The following is a 19,530-nucleotide window of genomic DNA, read 5'->3' as shown; positions in this document are numbered from 1 at the left end:
ACGAGGAAGTTTCTTTTTAAAACCCTTCAAACTGTAAAGTCTGATGTAGAGGTCTACAATTCTTCTCTAAAACCATGTGGCTAGTTGCATGTTAAAATTCAGCAATTTTCTGATTTGTGAAGGTCAAATGGTACAAATACTGCATAGTTTTGAATAACTACAGCAGGATCTGGGGCAGCACCTTACAGTCAAAGAGAAATACTAATTTCTGCAGCACTGTTTTTGTGGTGAGAAAAAAATAAAGATTAGAAAAAACTATCATTTGTTCAGGTCAGATGAGTCTGCAAAATTAGTTTGCTCTGAACACATAAAAAGCTTTATATTTTCAGAACTCTTTGGATTTTATCATTGTGAAAACTGGAGTAGTGAAACTTGTCAGTGATGCAAAATATTATATTCTATTACTGTTAATAGTCTCAGATTCACAGAATTGATGCATAGAGTGACACATTGCATGGAAAGTGCTTCTTCCATTACCTGGAAATTTTAAAGTACTCCGTGGGACTAATGATTAATCATAATGATGACACATAAAGGAAATGGCAGCAACCAATCAGGTTCCTAATTCTCATGGACATAAATTCCTCCTCTCAAATTCCTGGAGATCCTTGAATGAAAGGGACAATATTAAGAACTCTGCAAGCCTTCTTTACAGGCAGTTCCCATATGATCAGAGAAAAGTAACAACAACGATAACTCAGATGTATCACTCTTCCCAAAAGAATAATCAGCTGAATATATGCATTAGAAGACACAGACTTTAAATCGGACACTAGCTCCATAGATTCAGTACTTTGAGATATGACTCATGGTATCCAACAGTGGTATACCTTGGTCATTTAATTTACTTGGGGAACTTGCTGCCTCTGCAAACTAAATATATGCATACAAATTAGGTTCTTAGAGCCTTACAAACTTTGTATTTATATATAAGGTTGTAAAGCTTATATATAAACTTGATATTTGACCTTTAATAGAGTCCTTGAATAATAAAAGATATATGACTCAGAAGGCAAGAAGAAAGAATATGCACGCATCTCTTCTTTCTCATTCCAAGCTGTTTCAATATTGCCAGTCATATACTTAAAAAAAAATCATCACAGTAAAGCAAACACATAAACAAGAAAGATGGCAATTATTTCAAAGTGATGACAATTCGGGGTAATTTCCTGAACTCTGTCATGGACAGATGGTGGCTGATGGTGGAGGAAGGCTAGCCACCTTTACTAAAGCCCACAGAAAGGAGCGGGAGATACAGATGGAGCATGAGTTGAAGATAAGGTCAGAGAGCAGGAAGGGCTGAGCAGAGGACGAGTGAAGGCAGCAGCAGAGGGAAGAACGCTTGAATCAGCAAATCTGAACATCACAGATGACCTGCTATGAAATGGATGCCACATGAGAGGATTTTGAAGCTTCAAATGGCACACCATGTTGGCAGTTGGCCGTCTTTAAGAATATGGTTTTTTTATATATAGCAGATAGGACACGCTTGTAGATAAACTTCGGCTGGTTATGTTACCAGATTAATGTGTGAATCTGTATATTCTGTGATTGCTTAGCTCAGTTGATCAGAGCAATGGTCATAAAATATGATCGATGACCCTTCAAAATAAGGGTCATGGATCCCATGTGATCTTCAGACTGGTTAGACTATGAAGACAGAACATACCTCTGGGGGCTTGAGTTTCTCAGAAACAAAAGAAGAAAGGACTACTTTCATTCATTGAATCCACATTGATATCAATCTACCAACAGAAGTCTGGAGAGTGAGAAAAAACAGAATATGTTGTCTCAGAAGCATTGTGCTTAAAGGGAGTTGATCCACTAGCATGGGAAAGAAGATCTGGTACAAAGAGCACAGTCTTTCTCTTCCCCATTTTCCACCTGGGGTTCCCGCTGTTATCTCTTCTTCCTCTTAACTCTCAACGGTGAGTCTAGGGACTCACTGTTATCGCTTCTTCCTCTTTCTCCCTCTTTCTCAACGTTTCATTGTTCAAACATTATGTGTGGCACAGAAGTAGGGTGTCAATAACAGTGGAGGAAGTCATGGTGGAACTACCTTCCTGAAGTTTTTTAATGAGAATAGATGTAGTAGAAATTCTAAGGGAGTTTTGACACCCTAATTAATTCACAGATGAAAAATTCTCAGAATTTCTGCATCTAATGGAGCCATCCTGTCTAGTCATGATAGTTTTGATTTCACAGGGGGCAACTACCTCTGCTCTGTACAGTGGCCACCGACTGGATCCTTAGTTTCACTGAACTTCTTGGAAAATGCATGTCATTGTTTCCATAGAAAGAGAAGACAGTGAGAAAATGTATCATCTATCCTGACAGCTGAAAAAAAACAAAAACAAACCTCAAAGGATGTTGCGATGATAGTTGTGTGAATAGTGTTGCCTTTAGAGATGAAGATGAACACATCTTTACTTTTGCAAATAAAGCAAGAATGTCAATGACCCAGTGGATGTGGGAACAGTGAACCAGCACTGGTAATTTCAGGGATGCTCTTTCAGTACTTGTCCTTTATTTGCTTTTTACAAAATGTTTACTTATTTTGAAAATGAGAGTGTGTGTGCGCGCACATGAGTGGGGGAGGGGTGGAACGAGACGGGGAGAGAGAATCCCAAGCAGGCTCTGAGTTGTCAGCACAGAGCCTGACTCGAGACTCGATCCCACTAACCATGAGATCATGACCTGAGCCGAAATTAAGAGCCAGATGCTTCACTGACTGAGCCACCCAGGCATTCTGGTATTTGTCCATTAAATTATTGGATCTTCCCACTGTTGTTCACAGCTGAGAAAAAGTGGCTCAAGATCCGTGCCTATAAGAATACCAAAATGAGCAATGCTTTTGGCATAATAAAGGAAGAAAGTAGGCATAATTTCTCTTTCTTTTTTCCTTTTTTAAAATTATGGGTCACCTGTGCCATTAGGTAGATGGGATTGGATTTACCAAATGACTGCATATTTTGCTTTACTTGAGGGTTTTGAATCTGGCCATAAGTTTAGCAAGTACGCTTCACTTGAATTGCTCAAAGTTATTTTTAAAAGACTTTTTTTAGGGAAGTTTTAAGTGTACAATTAAATTGAAGGGAAGGTATGAAGATTTTACATATACCTCCTGCCCCCACATATGCATCCCATACCCCATTATCACTATCACTCCTCCAAATAGTACATTTTTTTTTTTTTTTACCAAAGAAGAACCTACATTGACACATCATAATATCCAAAATCCATAGTTTACCATAGGGTTCGCTCTTGGCGTTGTACATTCTATGGATCTGGACAAATGTATAATGTTATTTTTGTATCATTGTTATATCCTACAGATTGCTTTCACTGCCCTAAAAATCCTCTGTGGTCCATTTATTCATATTTCCTTCTTCCTCCAACTCCTAACCCCTAGCGACTACTGATCTCCTTATTGTCTCCATAGTTTTGCCTCTTCCAAAATTAATATAGTTGGAGTGATACAGTACAAGGCCTTTTCAGATTGGCCTCTTTCAGTTAGTAATATGTATTTAAGGTTTCTCCCTGTCTTTTCATGGCTTGATAGCTCATTTCTTTTTAGCACAGAGTAATATTCCATTGTCTGGATGGGCCACAGTTTATTTATCTATTGAAGGACATCTTGGTTGCTTCCAAGTGTTGGGAATTGTGAGTGAAGCTGCTATAAACATTTATGTGCAAGTATTTGTTGGACATGTTTTAAAATCTTTAGGTAAATACAAAGGAGCACAATTACTGCATCATATAGTAAGGGTATGTTTAGTTTTGTCAGAAACTTCCAAATTGTCTTCCAAAGCGGCTATAGCATTTTGCATTCCCAGCAGCAATGTATGGGAACTCCATGTCCTTGCTAGCATTTGTTGTTGTCAGTGTTCCAGATTTTGGCATTCTAGTGGGTGTGCAGTCGTACCTTACTGTTGCATCTCCTTGATGACATATGATGGGGAGCATCTTTTTGTGTAACGTATTTGCAAACTCTGTATCTTCACTGATGAGGTGTTTGTTAAGGTCTTTGGCCCATGTTTTAATCAGCTTGTTTGTTTTCTTCTTGTTGAATTTTAAGAGCTCTTTGTATATTTGGGGTAGCAGTCCTTTATCAGATATGTCTCTTGCAAATATTTTCTCCCAGTCTGTGGCTTGTCTTCTCATTCTCTTGACATTGTCTTTCACAGACCAGAAGTTTTTAATGAAGTCCAAATCATCAATTATTTCTTTCATGGTGTTGCAAGAAGTTATCTTCATACCCAAGGTCATCTAAGTTTTCTCCCATGTTATCTTCTAGGAATTTTACAGTTTTGCCTTTTACATTTAGGTCTGCAATCCATTTTAAGTTAATTTTTGTGAAGGGTGTAAGGTCAGTATCTAAATTCATTTTTTTGCATGTGGAAGTTCAGTTGTTCCAGCACCATTGGTTAAAAACATGATCTGTATTCCATTGTATTGCCTTTGCTTCCTTGTCAAGGATCATTTGACTATTTTTATTGGGTCTATTTCTGGGCCCTCTACTGTGTTGTACTGATCTATTTGTCTATTCTTTTGCTAATACCACATTGTCTTGATTAGTATAGCTTTATAGTAAGTCTTTAAGTCAGGTAGTATCAATCTTCCAACTTAGTTTTTCTCCCTCAATATTGTGTTGGCTATTCTGGGTCATACATGCTTGAAATTGGGGGGTAAAAAGTTTATACTTGGATTTGATTTGTAAATCATGTCATAGGCACACAAATAGAGAATTGATGTAGTTTGTCAAGATGCCTCTCTCTCAGAAAATTTTGAATCACTATATTTTAGACTCTGGGAGTAAAATAGTTAAAATATCAAAAGGGTAATTTGGACAGTAATGAATAGTGCAAGCAAAAAAAATGTATCTAAGGGCTCTTTAGATGAGAAAATCACATGACTCATTTCCTCAAAGGCAGATTACACACACACACACACACACACACACACAGAGAAAGAGAAAGAAATTGATAGAAAAATAGGTACACATAGATATTAAGAATATATGTTCTAAATAGAAAAAAGTAATAACATTTAAAAAATATATTGGACACTATGCCAACTGTTGCGACTTACATAATTTCTAGTTATTGAAATTACTCAGAGTGTTATACAGCATAATTTCCTTTACACATCAGTCTCAGAGATGTGAAGTGATTTGTCCAAAACCATAAAGACCTGGGATTCAAACAAGTCTCTACCTGGCCCCAAAGCTCACCTTCTCTCCACTGTGTTATATGTCATAGTTTTTGTGTTTTATCAAACAAAGAATACTTTTCACTGAATTTTTGTGTTTTGTTTAATAGCTCACTATATATGTCCAGCCAGAGCAAAAGCACACAGCTGAATATGCTGCAACCATAACTAAAATTGTGTTTGATTATTTTGAAGAATACTTTGCTATGGATTATGCTCTTCCTAAATTAGGTGAGACTCATTTTTTATTTTCTTATTTTTAATATTGCCTTTGCTTTCACCTAAGTTAAATCATTTCCTCCAGGTTTAGCATTTTCAGTTAATAGTCACCCCTTAGTCTTTTTATTATATGCCTAAAATATGTGTCTAATATTTACTAGACCCTGAAAGACGCATTTTGGATTCCTCCAAGAGTAATGTCCATACTTTGTTCTTACCTGTTAAATGCAAAGACTTTTACTTCCAAATAAAGATTAAAGTATTGTGTGGAACTGCAGACGCTGATAATAATGGAGCCAGAAATAGCAACCTAGATTAGTTGATTTCAAAGTCATTACTGTTCCAAGAGCTTACATTGCTGCTCTCCCATCAATGAGTTCATAACTAAAAGAGATAAATGATGCTATCGGAGTCCTATGTTCTTCCCGTCCTTCCATTGGACAAGACTAATTCTAGATTCTCCAGCAGTTAGAATGAAAGAAATATATATATATATATATATATATATATATATATATATATATATATATATATATATATATTTTTTTTTTTTTTTTCTAATGGGGGGGGAACGTTTTCTTTTTAAAATAAAAATAAGGCTATAATCGAAATGGATATGACACTTCTACCAACAGCAAAAATGCTTTATTAGTAAGCTTGCGTGGTATTTGCAAAGACTTTAAATGAAACATCCATATAGATGTCTGTAGGGATAAAATGGAGGCAACAAGAACGCCAACCAACCCAAAATTTATTTCTCCATTTCAATTTATGCCTGTACTTTAACAAATTAGCAGTGCAAAGTGACTGGGAAACCAGGTTCTCTGAGTGGGAATAGCTGTGGCTCTGAGCACCTTTGTAGATGGTCCGTTTTCTCTTCAATGGCATCAGCTCCCAACTATTACAGAGAGAAAGGAAGAGAAACAACTTTTCATCAAAATCAGAATAATATTTAATAAAATGTTAAGCACATCAATTTAAAAGTCTCTTCTCTCTTTATCTCACTTGTACCACCCAGGATAAAGTGGGAAGTGGAGCTCTTAGAAATTTATTCTCTCTGCTCCTTTTCTCTTCCTCATTCTCCCTTACTCCTTCTTTATACTTTAAAATGCATTTCAACCCTTTCAGAATTAACTGTTTCCTAGACTTTTTTTTTTACAGATGACTTCTGCATTTGTTCCCTCCTGATCTCTAGTGTAGTGTTTATTAAACACTATACTAGAGTTCATTAATTATAACGTTAATACTCACTAGAGAAACCAGGTCACAAAAAAAGTCCTTTTGTTCAAAGATTAGGTACAAATTATACTCCATAATGTTATAGAAAATATTGGTCCTTGGAGGGAGTAGTTCTTCACCCTTTAAGTGGGTGTTCTTGTGACAAAATAGCCAAACCTAAGAATGACGATGACACAAAAAGAAAACTACTGCTGTAATCTTGATTTTTATTGAAGATAATATACCCATTTTTCATTCTCTATAAAAAGGTTTAGGAATCCTTATTTTAACTAGAATCATTGAAATTCTGGGTGCTAATAGAGAAATTACATTTTTTTATTATAGTTCATTAACTGAAGAAATTGCATCCTGTCCACTAATCAAGCTCAACATTTTCCGTTTTGCGATTTGACATGGAACTGATCAGCACTGCTTCTTCCTATCATTATATCTAAGATTATGGGCCCAAACAAAAATACAGAATAGAAAGTCCTGGTAGAACCCAACATGGTAGGTCTGGAAGAGAATTGAGAAAGAATACAGTTTATTTCGTGTTGACCCAACTTCTTTAGTGCACACAAATGGATGGGACCCTATTCAATTAGTAGGGAATCGAGCTGATAAATTGTACAGAAATAGGGAAAAAGTGGAATTTTATATTCTCTAATATTCTGCATGCCTGGATAGAAATATATCTCTGTGTACTTCGAAGCCCTGCACTTCTAATAAAAATGAAGTACAGACAGAGACAAAGACATAAAATTATAGAGGACTGAAAAGAGCATTGCCATTAGTATCCTTCTTTGGAAAATAGAAGACACATTGATATCTGGAGTCAACAGGAAACATTCCCTGGAAAGTTTGAGTGCATGAAGATTGAATAGTTCACACAAATAGATTATTGTTTTTTATTCTAAGAAATTATTTTTAGCCTTTTTAAAACACATTCATCCAAAGAACTTAATTTGGTAAGAAATGTTATAAACAAATGCAAAGAAGTATTTCTCATGGGACTGTTTCTTTTTCCATAGATGAAATCGCTATTCCAGACTTTGGCACCGGGGCTATGGAGAACTGGGGACTCATCACTTACAGAGAAACAAATTTGCTTTATGACCCTCAGGAATCAGCTTCATCAAACCGGCAGAGGGTGGCCAGTGTGGTTGCCCATGAACTTGTGCATCAGGTATAGAATCTTAGCATCAAATCAGCTTTTTTTTTTCTTTTTCTTTTTCTTTTTTTTTTTGAGAGAGAGAGAGAGAGAGAGGGAAAGCATGAGTGCACACACAAGCAGGGGAGGGGGAGACAGGCTCTGTCAGTGCAGAGCCTGATGCGGGTCTCAAACCCACGAACCACAAAATCTTGACCTGAGCCAAAATCAAGAGTCAGACCCTTGACCGACTGAGCCACCCAGATGCCCCTCAAATTTTCGCTTGTTTTTTAAAGTAGCTTAAGACCATAGGAATAACTGAAATTAATTATAACTTGACAAATAAAAAACGGCCAACCAGAAAATCCTGCTTGAAAGTCTTTCTTAGTGCTACTAAATATTTTACCATAAAAACCTTTTAAGACACATTGTTTTGCTTGTAGTAAGTATACAGGAGTCTTTGCTATGACTTTAAATAGTCCCGATGATACTAAAATAAAGGCAATAAACGAAAGAGAATTTAAGATCATTTAAAAATCAGGAGAAGTGGAAAAAAATCAGGAGAAATAATGCAGGAAATAAATGCTAATTAAGTACAATGCCTGCCACTTCTGTGTCAAGTGACATTTTCATGGACAAATAAATGTATTGAAATTGTCTAGGCCTCTCTACCACAAGCATAAAAATTTAACCATCTCTTTATTGCTTATAATTCCAGTGGTTTGGAAATATTGTGACCATGGAATGGTGGGAAGACTTGTGGCTGAATGAAGGCTTTGCTTCCTTCTTTGAGTTCCTGGGAGTAAACCAAGCAGAAAAAGAGTGGCAAATGGTGAGCCCTAAACACATAAGCTCCAAATGTCTATTTTCCTCATGAAAGTGACTGAGACCTGTACACAATGGCAATGTCCCCGAGTCAGGGGCCTGGTGCAATGGTGAACTGGGGGGCCAAGCCCATTGTGTGTATGGAGTAGAATCGGTCAGCTCCACTGAACTCTATCTGGCTTAGGGTGAGTGCCGAGGTCTCGGAGAGCAATTGACCAGCCCAGTCTGAGGATATCCTTGATAGAGTCCCTTAATAACATGTGTCAAAGTAAGAAAAAAAAATAGTGAGCTTAGGCAATGCAGCTCTATATTTAAGTGTCTGTAGTGCTAGTCCTTTGAAAAATCTCTCATTTTGCAAACCACTTACCTTATGGTGAAATAGTGTGGTAAAGAAATAAGAGCATAAACTTAGTGTTACAGAGAATGTGACTTTGAGCAAGTGATGTATCCTGAGTTGGTTCTCTCCTCTATAAAAGAAGAACATTGTTCTCTCTCTTGTAAGCTTAAAAGCGGCTAAAAATACATGTAACTACCATTATCCTACCTTATGTCCCTGAGGGGCCTGGAACAAAGGCATCTGTGAACCCTAAAGATTTTTTTCTGAAAAGCTAAATCTGTCTTTATCTCTATTTAGATGGTGTAGGTACGCCTGTCTGTTAGTATATATGAAAGTGTAAATGTGTAGATGTGTAAAAGTAGAGAATTACAGAAAGTTGTGTACTATAAGACTACCGCCCTCTACTGGAAAAAATAAAAAGACAAACTTGAAGCCTTTGGCGGATTCTACAAGCTATCTTAAAAAATGAAGAAGTTAACTTGCAACAATTCCTGCTTTAGAACTTTTAATCTACATCAGGGTTTTCCAACCACGGAACTACTGACATTTGGCCCAGATAATTCAGGAGTGCTTGATAATGGTGGAGGCTGTCCTGTGTATTGTAGGATATTTAAGAGCATCCCTGGCCCATATAGAGATACAAGTAACCCTCCCTCCCCAGTTGTAAAACCAAAAATGTGTCCACATGTTTCCAGATGTTCCCTGGGGGACAAACTTTCCACTAGTTGGGAATCACTCATATATGTTGAAAATTGTTGATTTTTGTAATTTATTGAAACTAAACTATATAAATGAAAAAATATGTTGTCCTTTATTTTGTATAAAATATCCTGATGCCATACTTATATCAAGGTATCGCAAGAAAGTATAACATTTTAAATTGTTGTCATATATATATATATTTTTATTTATATATATATATAACATTTTAATATTCCAATTCAGTATTTCAAAACACCAATGAAATTTCAAAAGAATTTAGTATGCAGTTCTTAAGTGAAATTTAATCACATGGTCCAACTCATTTATTCACCCATTCATCATCATTCATTCATTCCTTTTTTTTTTAAGTTTATTTATTTATTTTGAGAGAGAGAGAGAGTGAGAGAGCATGAGCAGGGGAAGGGCAGAGAGAGAGGGAAAGAGAGTGAATCCCAAGCAAGCTCCGCATTGTCAGCATGGAGCCTGATGTGGGGCTCAAAATCACGATCTGTGAGATCCTGACCCGAGCCGAAACCAAGAATAGGACACTTAACCAACTCAGCCACCCAAGTTGCCCCCATTCATTCATTCTTTATCCACTCATTCAGTCTTCTATCTTTAGTGAACACTACAGAGTATCCAAAACTGAACAAAACATAGTTCTTGCCCTCAAGGAGCTCCCAGTTAAGGGTATGGTGGGTAGAGGGGACAGATAAATAAAAAGACAGACTGTAAGAGAGCCTGATAAGTACCATAATAGTGGAGCTTCACTTTACAGGTGAAAACTCTGATGCCCAGGAAGGTAATCTAACTTTCCAATCTCACATAGAAAATTGGTAGCACAACTAAGACTAGAGTCAAATTTCCTGACCCTGAGACCTGAATGCGTTCTGCATCTAAAAGGTGTACAAAGCAATGGAGTACTACATGGCAATGAGAAAGAACGAAATACGGCCCTTTGTAGCAACGTGGATGGAACTGGAGAGTGTGATGCTAAGTGAAATAAGCCATACAGAGAAAGACAGATACCATATGGTTTCACTCTTATGTGGATCCTGAGAAACTTAACAGAAACCCATGGAGGAGGGGAAGGAAAAAAAAAAAGAGGTTAGAGTGGGAGAGAGCCAAGGCATAAGAGACTCTTAAAAACTGAGAACAAACTGAGGGTTGTTGGGGGGTGGGAGGGAGGGGAGGGTGGGTGATGGGTATTGAGGAGGACACCTTTTGGGATGAGCACTGGGTGTTGTATGGAAACCAATTTGACAATAAATTTCATATATTGGAAAAAAAATAAAATAAAAGGTGCACAAAGTTTTAAGTCCAGATCAAAATTACCTTGATTGGCAGTCATCACTTGACAATAGTACCTTGTCTATTATAAATGGAAATCACAAAATTGGAAAATGTAAATATAGTATGCTCCTCTTTGGGGAATATTTTTAATAAAAGAAGACCAATAAGGCTTTTGATTTTTCTTTAAGTAATGATTTAACAGAATGAGATTTCAGAATCTAATTGATTATGAATCAAAATAATAATAGCAGCTAATGTGTTGGGTTTCACTCCACCAGAGACTATGCCAAATGCTTACCACGCATTATCTCATTGAATTCTCTAACAATTCCAAAAAGTAGATGCCATTATTATCGCTATTTGATGGGTGCGGGAGCTTGCTTAAACCTACGTATCTAGGAAATGGCAAAAATTGAGTTATGAGCTGTGGAAGTCTGACTAGATGGCTAGACCTCTCAACCACTGTATTTTGCCAAGAAAACATAGTATTGGAATGAGAAGATGATGAACTATGGCAAAAGCTAATATTTTCTTTGATTAATTATGAATCATCCAAATTCTAATGATTAGTTGACTGAAAAAAAGAAATCCCGAACATTAGTTTTTGGCAGATCAACATGTATCCTCACTTAATTCGGAGAACAAAGGTGTGAGGCGATAACATGCCCATTGCACAGGTGCGGAAATAGGGCCTGAAAAGCTTGGCACATGTCCGAAAGTCACACAGAAGTGGCAGAGACAGAATTCACAGATGCTTGTGTCTTCTTGGCCTGTCACATGGGGGCGGAGTCAAAGGAATTATACTAGAAGAAGGGAATGGAATCCATGCAGATGAATCAGTGCAACATGTGATTCATTTGGACACCTAACGCTTGTCTTAAGTAATTTGAGCAATTTATATTTATTCTCCCCCAATTTTATATCACTGATATTTTGAAATATGGACCAGTATAGAGGAAGCGCTGTATTTCTTTGGTGCATTGTGTCGTTTCAGAGAGATCAGATGTTACTTGAAGACGTGTTACCTGTACAAGAGGACGATTCTTTGACGTCTTCGCACCCAATTGTTGTCACTGTGACAACTCCTGCTGAAATAACGTCTGTCTTTGATGGAATATCCTATAGCAAGGTGGGGAAGATAGGACATTGTTGTGAGCATCTTCCTGTTTAGTGACTTTTAGTAAATGCCTAAAAACGGTAAGAAGGTTAGACTATGCTCATGGGCTTTAGGAAACAGTGTGGAACTTATTCTGGATGCTGAATATTCAGTAGTTGGTACTTTTCGGTCAAAACGATCAATGCTGGTCATTGTCACAAGACTTTGAATCAGACTTTGAAAGATTTCTCCCTTCACTTTTGTTTATAGCCTCTCTCATTCTAACTGAACATGTACACTTTAAGCTTCAAATTTAAAATTCATTTATCTGATTTTTTAAAAGAGTGAATCTTCTTTTTCTGCTATGTGGTCTTTGGAAAACGCCATATATGGGGACATCTTTTCTATAGAATCCTTTAGTGCTTCCAGGAAAACAGGTCAGAAACCCAACTCAGTTGGAAGGAATTCCTTTTATCCATTTTTATATAAGACATAAAGATGACGTTATTAGCATGTTGCAGATGGGGCATTTTTATCCAAGAAATTTTTTTTTGCAGAACTACTGAAGGTCTGCAGCGACCCATTTTCTCCCACAGTGTTTCCTTCCTACAGCCCCTCCTCCAAATGTATTCATGCCTGCATGCAGCATGATGTAGTTATTTCCCTTTTGCTGCTCAAGGTTTACCCACTATGCTAAGTTGCTCAAAAGCCACTGGAAATGAATACAGTTTGTTATTCTGGATAGTGCCTAGTTTTGTTTAAGACAAAATATTTTAATTATTAAAATGAATACTAGATAAAATGGCTTACGTGAGAAAAGCCTTCTATAGATGGCTACTTCAAATTTATAGCATCATAATTTTGGCTTTCCCTGTCATTCCCACAGCATCTTTTTAGGCTTCTTTTCTCATTTTTCTTTCATATTGCTAATGATTCTTTTATATTTCTGTTAAAGTGAACATTTCTAGGCCACTTACAGGATATTCTAATTACTCACATGGAGATGTTTATATTTTATTAAATCGGTTTCTTTCCGAGTCCTAGATATTCCATGGGTTTAAGACACTAGGTCAGAAATAAATGTTCTAAGCCTTTAGTCTTCTCTGTGCAAAAATAATTTATACTTAATAAATTGCAGTAAAAATTGCTAACAGATGAGGAGAAGCACATGTTCTTCCAGCAAGTTACTTGAAAATGGATATAAAAATTTATCAATAGTGCATTTTAGTATTAATCTTATAACATGTGCAGAGAAAGTAGAGAGCAGAAGTATTCATTAGATTCTTCAGACAAAATAAAACCAAATGAGATGAACTACTTTTGAAAAGGATTTTATACCTAAATGATACATCTATATTAAACTATTTGACCAGATAATTCCTCAACTATTTCCACAAAATGTAGTATTTTGAAAAGTATTGAAATAAATTTAAGAAGTAGCCAGAATTTTATCATGGAATTACTTTCCTTATTCACTGAAAAATAAGAGTTTTCTAAGTCTTTCTAACGGTTCTCTTTCATTAGAAAAGCTCCATCTGCTGGTTCATTTGATGAAGTGCAATAATTATTTAACCCCCAAGTCTCTGAAATGATGGCCCCTTTATCAACTACTCTTGACCTTTTGTTATTTTAGAAGCATAGATACAGGAGGTGTGCCAAATGCTATTTTATTTTAAAACCATGGAGCTATAGCCAAGTAATTTAGTGGAGTCATATTGAAGAGATAATCTCACACATATGATCATGAAATACTAGTCACGACAGTGGTCACTGGTATCTTTTACTAGTTCAATTTGCTGTTCTTTTCCACCATAGGGCGTTTCCATTCTGAGGATGCTTGAAGACTGGATAACCCCAGCGAAGTTTCAAAAAGGATGTCAGGTATGATTTATGACTTTTAATAGTTTTACGCATGAGGCACATCGGTCCGTGGCTGATGAATGTCGGTACGTGATTAATCAAGGAACTACTCCTCTTTTATTTTTTCCTCTCCTTACGCAGGGACAGATTAAACAGCAAAACACAGAAAGGTGACTTCACATCCAGTGAAGTGCCCACACTGTTACCTCTAATTACCATTTAGCAGAAATTTCATGGAGAAGTTACATGGAGTCCTTAGTTATTTTTGATATCCTTTACATGTGTATTGGCTTAGGCTGCCATAATAAATACATCGATTGAGTCGTTTAAACAACAGAAATTTATTTTCTCACCATTCTGGGGGCTGAGAAGTCTCGACCAAGGCACCGCAGATTCCTGTTTTAGAGAGGGCTGTTTGCCTGGCTTGCAGATGGCTGCCTTTCCCCGTGTCCTCACATAGCCGAGGGAGAGAGCTTTCTGGTGCCTCTTATCATCAAGCATTGATCCCATCATGAGGGTCCCACCCTCATGACTTCATCTAAACCTAAATACCTCCCAAAGACCCCATCTGCCAACACAATCGCATTAGAGATGAAGCTTCAATGTATGAATTTGGGGGAACACAACTCAGTCCATAGTGACATGACATAAAGATTTAAGTGCATCTATAAAAGTCTTCCTTTATAGTTCATGCAAGGACTTTTTCCTTATTATTGGACTTCAAAGTGGCAAATACACACATTCAAGGAATGTGTAGAGTCAAGGAATAAAGAGGGCCTGCTTCCTTTTGGAAGCAGAAATGGTAATACATTTTCAAGAGCATTGCACACATCCCCCTTAGGCATACTGCCCCAGTGGGTATTTCAGCTTCTTTTTTGTTTTTCTAGAAAACCTAAGCCAAATCTCTCAGGGTTTTAATGGCATCAGTGTGGCTACACTCTGTCCCTGTAACTGTCCTGTCTGTAGGTTGGCCCATTCGGCCTGGAGTCGGAATTGTCTTCCTGCTTCTTCCCATTCTCCTCCATCCTCCCCACTGTGAGGCCCCGGGTGGTTAGGCAGAGCAGTGGTGCTGAGGTTGCCGGTCCAGAACGTAGAAAACAGGTCAGAGCAGCGTCCTGCCAGCCTTCCCAAAGAGTACCAGTACTCCTTTTGGATGTGATTCCCCAGGACAATGTCCGCTCACTATTCCTTCAGCTCTTACCACCACCAAGCCTTCTTACGTGGCATCTAGCAGTCTCTATGCCATCCCAAAAAGAAACAGTCTCTTTACCCAATGGCAAAGTTCCTAGGTGACTATTTACGTAAGACACAAGACCAAGACTTAGGCGATATTCAGGGGGTACATCAATGCATTTTACTCCTCTTGTCTACTAATAAAATACTCTCTGTGGACACTGGAAGAAAGGGAGAAGCCGTGTGCCTGTTCTTATGTGTACATTAGAACACCTTGTAACTTTTCCACCAGCTTCAAAGTCGCATTTCATCATATCTTCTCTCGCTGTGAGCACCTTTAGTGGGGAACTCTGTCTTCTGTATCTTTGTATATATTCCAGTCCCTAGTAGACTGCATTACACATGATAGACAATCCAAACAGTGCTTCTTAAATGAATGAATGGTCTGGAAGAAACAACACAGAGAAAAAAACAAAGACAATTCATTTTTTAAAAATTAAGTTAAAATTCCATTTGCATAGTTTCATTCTAAATGAAACTGATGGATAACACATTCTTGGAATTTTCAAAGCTGACTTCAAATTAAATGATTTTTAAAGCAACTCCTAGAGATGTACCAGGAGTCTTTAAAAGTGAATAGCTATTCTAATAATTCAGTAATACTCTCATATTTCCTTTAGCCTGGTATCTATGGTATAATTAATTAAAAATCTAGTCCTATCTAAAACTAATATTTCTCAAGTGAAATATGTCTTCCTCTACCCTGTGACTACAGATGGAGCTAGAAACCAAACTAGAATGAATAGATATTAATTTTTTCATGCCATCATAGTGCTGTGGAATAAATTAACACACACACACACACACACACACACAACCCACTAGCCACTAAAACACTCACTTTTCCCCTACAATCTTCAAACACTAGCTAATATCTGAAAACAGCATATGATCAGTATAGACCACACTCAATAAGCTCTCAAGCCAATTGGAACATTCTTTTACTTCATTCAAGTATCTGAATAGTGTCTTTACTTGAATTAGCATCACTCTATGTTTGCTGCCCCTAAATTGCACAATCTGTGATATTGCTCAAGATCTTTCCCTAGCAAATACTTTCTGACCAAAGTGACTCTTCATTAGCTGACCAAAGTGTGGTACTAAATCTGGGGATGGCCAGCTGTCTATTCTCTTTCAAGCTCATCACCTTCCCCCAAACCCTATCTCAGACCTCAAAGTAGGTAGTAGTGAAGGGGAATAAGATCAAAGCCATCACCTGGAAAATCTTTAAGGCTGCGCTTGTGCATAAGAAATGATAACAGGTAATGGGGAATTTGTAACAGTATATGGTCATGAAATCAAGCTGAGAAATATATCCATCCTTTCTTTTTCTCCTAGTATAAGAAATAGCCCTGATGGGACAGCAATGGCTCAGCTGCAACTTGTCCTTTCCCTTCCTGGGATACTAGTAACAGAAACAGTCTTCTTTTCCTTTTGTGCTTACCACACCAAACCCAACTAATGAGGGACTATTATTGGGGGATGTAGGTCATCATGAAATTTTGAGTGGAACGACTGCATTGTGACTATTCAAGGTGAAGAAAGGAATTTCTCAATATAGAGTATTCAGAAATGCAGTAATCTAGACAAAATAAAATTGATGTCTTCATTTTTGAAAGAGAGAGAGAGAGCGCGCGTGCACACAAGCAGGGGAGGGGAGAACAAGAGGGAGAGAGAAAATCTTAAGCAAGCTTCATACTCAGCACGGAGCTTTACATGGAGCTTGGGGCTTCATCTCATGAGGGTGAGATCCTGAGCTGCTAAAATCAAGAGTTGGACACTTAACTGACTGAGCCACCCAGGCACCTCAAAATTGATGTCTTTTAATATACTGTTTATATAAATGTCTATGTAGCCTATAGTTCGGAAGAAGCAAGAGACTGCAGTTTAAAAAGCAGTAACAATAACGACACCACTGACAGAAACCACACAGATGGTTAAGGATTCAGAATTCCTTCAAAGTTACCTTAGAAAAATCTCATCGCCTCTCTAGGCACCTGTTTCCTTCACCCCCCAAAATGTGAGTTGTATTAAATAATACTTAAAGTCCCTTCTAATTCCAAGATGGCATGTTTCTAAGCTCAAGGCATTGTGACTATACAAATAAACTCCTCTAAATTAATTTTAAAAAGCTACTACTCACTAGAAATTTTCATTAACAGGTAGCTATGGTTACAATTCATTACTAATACTCAAGTATCCATTTATTTTATTTAGAATGAATGATTTGTGCAAAGCTCTGGAACAAATGCTTAAAACTGATATCCAGTGAGCACCTTTCGTGTCTTCTCCCTTCCCTTGCCTGCCCTCCAGTGGTAGTGCTGAGCAGTGACCTAATCAAAAGAACAAAAACAAAGGCAGCATTCCTAACTGGTCGCAACCCTAGTCCAGGCTTCCTGGAGCTGGCTGCTAATATTGTTTTATCTGTCTATGCCTGAAAAGAAAGGAATTTAGAAGATAATGTGACTGAGGCACAGTGCCTCCTGAAAATTATAGTCACTTTGAGTGAAAATGTCATGTGCGAAGTCAACCACTTGTTATTCCTTGGAGGCTCAAGAAACACTTAAGAAAGTGATGTTATTTTATTTTATTTTTTGAAAGAGAGTGACGTGAGCGGGGGGGGGGGGCAGAGGGAGAGGGAGAGAGAGAATCCCAAGCAGGCTCTGCACAGCCAGCATAGAGTCCAATGCAGGTCTCCATCCCACAGCCATGAGATCATGACCTGAGCTGAAATCAAGAGTCAGATGTTCAGCCGACTGAGCCACCCAGGTGCCCCAAAGATGTCCCTATTACATGGGACAATTCCTGACAGCAACAGAGGAGAAGTGGCGTAAGTGGCACCCAATTATGAGACTAGGAGAAAAGTGGGGATTTTCTTTAGGGACCTACCACATTGGATCTGAAAACTCACGTATAGAGAGATTCTGTGAACAAAATCATTAAAGGGGAGAGCTTTCTAGTTAAAAATAATTCATATTTTAAAGCCATTTGAAGAGTAAAGACATTCTTTAAAGCGAATAATTTCCCAAATTTATTCATGATCAGGATCATCATTATCATTCTTACTGTTCAAAAGGTTGTATATCCATTTCCTTAAAGCAGGAGTCTACCAACAGCGACTTGCAGGCCAAATCTGGCCCACCACTCATTTTGCTAAGGTCTGCAAACAAAATCATTTCTACAACTTTGAACTGTTGAAAAATCACAAGAATAACAATATTTTATGACACATGAAAGTTACATGAAATTCAAATATCAGAATGCATAAATAATGTTTTATTGGTTATTCATTTATACATTATCTATGGATACTTTTGTGCTACAGAGGCAGAGCTGAGTAGTCGTGACAGGCATTATAGAGCCCACAAACCTTAAAATCTTTACTATATAGCTTTTTACAAAAAAAAGGGTTTTTTTTTGCTGAGCCCTGGCTTAGAGACAAGCTCACCTGTCTTATCTTTGCATATTTTGCATATTGCCTCAGTCATTCATGTGTGGTGGGGTCATCTAGTGTCTGAGATGAGAAAACATCACTAATAAATGAAGGCAAGGGATGTAGCCAGTGGTGACAGGTTGACAGCTCTAACTTAAGATCATAGAATTATGGGTCTTTCTTCATACTGGATCACAAATGTTATGGACTGTTGACTATTTACTGAACACTTGACTGCCCTTAAGTATCTCATATTTCTTGTCCTGAAAAAAAATTAAGCTTTTCCTTTCCTGTGCACAAGCCCATTAGACTATTAAAAAAGAACAAGCTAGGGGTTCCTGGGTGGCTCAGTCGGGTGAGCATCCGACTTTTGATTTCGGCTCAGGTCATGATCCCAGGGTCATGGGATTAAGCCCTGCGTCTGGCTCCACACTCAGCGTTGAGCCTACTTAAGACCCTCTCCCTCTCCCTCTCTCTCTGTCTCTCTCTCTCTGTCTCTCTCTCTCTGCCTCTCCTTTTGTCCCTCTCCTCTGCTTGCACACTCTATGTTTCTCTAAAATAAAAAATGAAAAAAAAATTTAAAAACCAAGCTACATCATTAATAAGGAAAAATATTCCTTGTGCTTTACAAATAAATTATTTGACGTTCTTATAGGTTACAAAATGTTTTGCATGCCGTGTGTCATTTGATTTTTATTGCAGGTACACTTGCCACATTATACATTAGAGTGAAATATGTTGATGGATTCAGCTCATGTGTGGAAGTATGAGAAAAGCATACATTGATTTCTAAAATACTTGTTATCTTTCACATACAGATTTACTTGAAAAAACACAAATTTGGGAATGCAAAAACTGAGCATTTTTGGAGAGCACTTGAAGAGGTATGGAGACTATCCCCAAGTATTTCTTTGATTAACATATGATTTATCAATCAGTTCTTGATCTGATTA

The 19,530-nt window shown here is 37.5% G+C and overlaps 1 protein-coding gene across 1 annotated transcript in view; it reads left to right on the top strand.

The window, feature by feature from the left end:
* The window catches only part of ENPEP (glutamyl aminopeptidase), a 91,073-nt gene that overhangs the window by 23,968 nt on the left and 47,575 nt on the right, over positions 1-19,530 (top strand). Inside the window, exons 4-9 of the mRNA XM_015081861.3 lie at positions 5,322-5,442; positions 7,680-7,834; positions 8,517-8,630; positions 11,950-12,084; positions 13,867-13,932; positions 19,396-19,461. Of these exons, the coding sequence (XP_014937347.2) occupies positions 5,322-5,442; positions 7,680-7,834; positions 8,517-8,630; positions 11,950-12,084; positions 13,867-13,932; positions 19,396-19,461 (657 nt within the window). The remainder of the gene's footprint in view (positions 1-5,321; positions 5,443-7,679; positions 7,835-8,516; positions 8,631-11,949; positions 12,085-13,866; positions 13,933-19,395; positions 19,462-19,530) is intronic.

Source organism: Acinonyx jubatus, chromosome B1, assembly GCF_027475565.1.
Source record: "Acinonyx jubatus isolate Ajub_Pintada_27869175 chromosome B1, VMU_Ajub_asm_v1.0, whole genome shotgun sequence".
In the NCBI taxonomy this organism is placed as follows: domain Eukaryota; kingdom Metazoa; phylum Chordata; class Mammalia; order Carnivora; family Felidae; genus Acinonyx; species Acinonyx jubatus.
Note: the sequence above shows the minus strand (reverse complement) of the source record. Positions and strands in the feature narration are given on the sequence as shown.